Source organism: Montipora capricornis, chromosome 12 (genome assembly GCF_036669925.1).
Source record: "Montipora capricornis isolate CH-2021 chromosome 12, ASM3666992v2, whole genome shotgun sequence".
Classification (NCBI taxonomy): Eukaryota; Metazoa; Cnidaria; class Anthozoa; order Scleractinia; family Acroporidae; genus Montipora; species Montipora capricornis.
This window is the reverse complement of record NC_090894.1, coordinates 35,414,938-35,419,178: the sequence shown is the minus strand read 5'-3', so window position 1 is coordinate 35,419,178 and position 4,241 is coordinate 35,414,938. Positions and strand designations below refer to the sequence as shown.

Genomic DNA, 4,241 nt, shown 5'->3' with positions numbered 1-4,241 from the left:
AAACTTAATGAAACTTTACCAGACACAGACATGATTTTGAACAATTACTCGCTTTATTCAGTTGTTAAGAATGATTTTCCTGATTAATACATATGTTTTGTTTTGTTTTGTTTTTATGTAACAGTTTTTTTGTCATTTCAAATAAACTGTTTGAATTTTAATCTAGCCATATTTTAGCTCTTTTATGCGATTTAAGTTGTTATAGCGTTCAATGAACTTTATTCCCTTGGGCAGCACTGAGAGAAAGTCCTTTCAGCCCTTGAAGAAATTGTGGAAAAGTCCTTGCCTGCAGACAAAATGACAGCCTACTATGATGACCCTGAAGCAGCAAAGCTATGTATTCTGAGCAAGATAACATTCTGTGAGACACGTCAAAAGGTTAGTTTCTTGAATTATTCTATGATGATTGGTAGGCAGTTGTGGTGCTATTAATGGCGTAGAAGACTCCACCATTAGCACTTATAATCTATGTCACATTCAATAAGTTCCAGAATCCTTGAAGTACATAATAGCACTCAATGCACTTAATTACGTGGTAATTTATTTTCATTGATTTAGTATTTGAAAGAAATGCTGGACAGTGGTATATTTATCCGAGATTTTGGAACGAAGTTGGAAGAGATTCAGTTAAAGGATTCAGCAATTAATGTCAAAAAAGGAAAATGTGCCGTATATTTTTTTGGAAGAATTGTGTGTTGTCAGAGCTTGTACAACTAAGTAAAATATCAACGATGAAATGATATATGAAATGGATCATATATATAGCTATGATCCTCACAGTTATGAACGCAATTTTTGTAATTGCATGAGGAAGGTTGAAAAATTCAGGACTTCAACAGGGCATGAAGCCGTAACTTCGCATTACCGGTGCAACGCTCTAACCAACTGAGCTATGAAGCCACTGATGTTGGGAGCTGGTCATTTGTGGGTTCCAATGTTCCTGTGAGGAATGAATCAACGATAAAATGATATATGAAATGGATCATATATGAACTGCAGATTACATGGTTAAGTAGGAGTATATTAGCTAAGTTTCAAATGCAATTGTTGTGACTGTAAAGTTTCTTATTTCTTTTTCTCTTTTCCTTCACCAGGAAAACCATTGTATTACAGAGGGTGTGGGTGGAGGCCAGACTGGTCTAAAGAAGATCAAGAATGGATCAAAGGGATCGATACAATGTTCACTAGGCTGTTTGGTCCTGATTTGTGTGAGTATGAATGTACAAAAAAAAATACTGGAATCCGGAAAACAAACCATACTATTTGGCTTGCGCGAAGACAGCCTGCCAATGGTCGAATTCGCGAGCTTGGTTTTCAATTGTGGGCCAAAATTCTGAAGTAAAATTAATGCCAAATGGGAGGTCTAGGTTGATTCTAAAAGGTTCCCAGGTCAAATCTGCGGGTATTTCCCCGAGCGCCAATCAGTGGCAGTCTGAATTTGGCTTTCAGTGCGCTTTGTTAACATAAATAACAGTGTCTAATTTTAGCTCCCTTTCCGTTTTGTTATTAGTCATGTTGAAATAATGAACCATTACCGAATAACATGTCGTCGTTATTGCTCAGGAAAAAGGCAGAAGTTATTTGCTGTCTTTTAGAGCGTTTAGTTTGCAACTATGAGCAAATAGAGTATTGGAAGAATTTCTTTACTAGTTCGTTTCCCCGCCATGGAAAGGTCACGCAAGTGACCTTGTTAGGCGCTGAGTGAGTGTTTGATCCAAGCTACGCGCCTGAACAATCGAAGAAAAGCTGATTCATCCAGAGGAATTTTTAGATATTTTGTAATTTTATATTCAATAATGAATACCTAGTGATTTTAGCAGTTGAATTCAAAACATGCACTACTTGAAAGGAAACGATGAGTGAGTTGTTTTCAGTCTAGGCCTACGATTAAGTCGCGAATCGCTAGTTGATTGTTACTTTTTATTTACAAACTGCAATATCAGATTAAACTAGATTTGTAAAGTCAACTACCATATAAACTGGCTTTGGTCTAATAGATCTAATTCTTGCTTCAAACTAGCAAAAATGTCAGGTACCCGGGGTAAACTACCTACTATATTATTCATTTGTCTTAGTCAAGTGCGAGACACGCGACCAAATTTACACTGAAATTACAATCCGGTCACACAATCGCCCGTTCTGCACCCACTCTGAACGCTCGCGTTTCTTTATTGCATCGGTCTTGCCAATACAGAACCACCTTACAATGAAATTTTCAACAAGCATCTCACCCCTTAAAAAAACGGATAAAAAAGATCATAGTTCTCTCTAGTGGAACAGTAGACGTAGCAAGCGTTTTTGTGGGTTTCGGAAGCAAAAAAAAAAAAACAACAATAAAACAAACCAAAAAAACTCGCCCCTCGCTCCTCGCTCGGTTTTCTGCTTTTTTCTTTTTTTACTCCCGAAACCCACAGAAATGCTCGCTTTCACAGGCTAATGGGACAGCGAAAAGGGCGTGGTCAACTAGCGGTACCTAAAGCACCTGAGCCTTCCCTTGCTAGATTATTGTTTTAGTGCACCTTGTCCCTTTCAAACGAACATTTTTGTCCTAGGGACGGATCATTAGGGAAGTAAACTGGAGGGAGATAAATAGACCGGCAAATCCACGAAAACAAAAAGAGAAAAACTGAATGTAAGAACTTAATAAAAAAGGAACAATACTATTCATGCATGGCAAATATGCAGTGTGCAACCCTCCCTGGGCTTTTCAAATGGTGTCCGTCCCAGTCTAGGCGTGCCTACTAGCGCAGCATATCTACGAGCAGGTACAGCCCTTCACAAGACTTGTAACTTGTGAAAGTAAATCAGGTTTTCTGTGCTCAAAATAGTCGCACATGGTCTTTAGCTCTTTCACAGTAAAGCGCGATAAAGCTCGTTGTTTGGTCAGTTCACAAATGTCATAGCCATTGTATGTGATCGGATGTGTCAGTCCTATTTCGTTGAGAACCTCTTGGATGTCATTCTCCTTTTCCTCGAGTTGTTCACGCTGCAGCGCCTCCTGTTCCAGTTGCTCATCCTCGTCCTCGCCAGCTGTGGCCCTTGACACCTGTTTCTTTTGCGTTGCTGCAAGTCGCAAAAAAAAGGATTGTACTTGTACTTTCGACAACCATTCGGCTCGGGAAAATCGTCTTGTCCCATCACATTGTTTTGCAGTTCTCATCTCTGCTGAGACTTGACCGGGATCGTACTTCCGTCCTGTCTGCACGCCGACGTTAAAACGACTCTGGAGTTAAGATTTGACATTCTCTGAGAACCGCTGACCACTACCCCTGGGTTTTTGTAGTGCCCACCCTGCAGTGGAGTGTCTTGACCTAGATCTTGCTCCTACCGCTGCGTTGCTGCTAGCTCCCACTGTCGGGGTCTTTTCCCTCTGGTCACTTATTGATAGAGATGAAAACTTGGCCACCCAGTCGCGACGCAACTTATCGTACACACTCTCTTCGCTTGTGCTAATAGGGTCATGATTAGCAAAGTTTAAGTGGTCTTGTAGAGCGTCATAAGATTGGAAGGTATACGAACAGCCAGATTCATTGCATTCGAACAGGGGTGCCTCTGTATCTGACTCTTTCTTTAGCTCCATTGTTCTCGGTTGAACGTCCCAAAACTGTAAGTCGTCACCGGCGCTCTGAAGGGCTATTGTACTTGGGACTTGGACATCGAGATCGGACCAAGACACAAACTTTCCTTGACTGATATCATACGCTTTCCAAATTCGGAGACCGTCTTCCTCGTACGAGAAGTTGTGAAAAGTGCTAAAATTGGGGATACGATTGACCTTGATTTCCAGCCCAGTCCTGTCCAGTTCACAGACTGCAGCCGTACACCCTTTAACTGGTCGTGCCTTTAGAGCTCTGTGAATGTCTGCCGCCGAGATAACATCGTGACCCTCATTGCAGTAATGCTGGATCGCACCCTTTAAAGGGCTAATAACACGGTCGCAGACATCTTTCCCAAATTGCGGCTCCGATAGGTCATACCTGAGTGAGGAAATGAACAATAACCTATTAGCGTGCGTTGAGTAGCGCGCTGAGTAAGACAACCCTGAGGAAAAAAAAATATTGACCTCTTTCACATCGTCCCTTTGTTTAAGGGGGGAGGGGGTGGGGTTAAGAGGTCTTTATAGATCTTTCTGCCAAAAGTTATCTACTGTAAAATAGGCTTCGTTTCTATTTGAGTTTCGTTAAGGAAGCAAGTCCTTGATAAGGTTTTTTCGCAGCTTTGCTTGTACAATCCCCCTCAAA

The 4,241-nt window shown here is 41.1% G+C and overlaps 1 protein-coding gene across 1 annotated transcript in view; it reads left to right on the top strand.

The window, feature by feature from the left end:
- Positions 1 to 238: 238 nt before the first annotated feature.
- The window catches only part of LOC138026759 (uncharacterized), a 31,089-nt gene continuing 27,086 nt past the window's right edge, over positions 239 to 4,241 (top strand). Inside the window, exons 1-2 of the mRNA XM_068874211.1 lie at positions 239 to 378; positions 1,095 to 1,208. Coding sequence (XP_068730312.1) covers positions 298 to 378; positions 1,095 to 1,208 — 195 coding nt within the window. The 5' untranslated portion in view covers positions 239 to 297. The remainder of the gene's footprint in view (positions 379 to 1,094; positions 1,209 to 4,241) is intronic.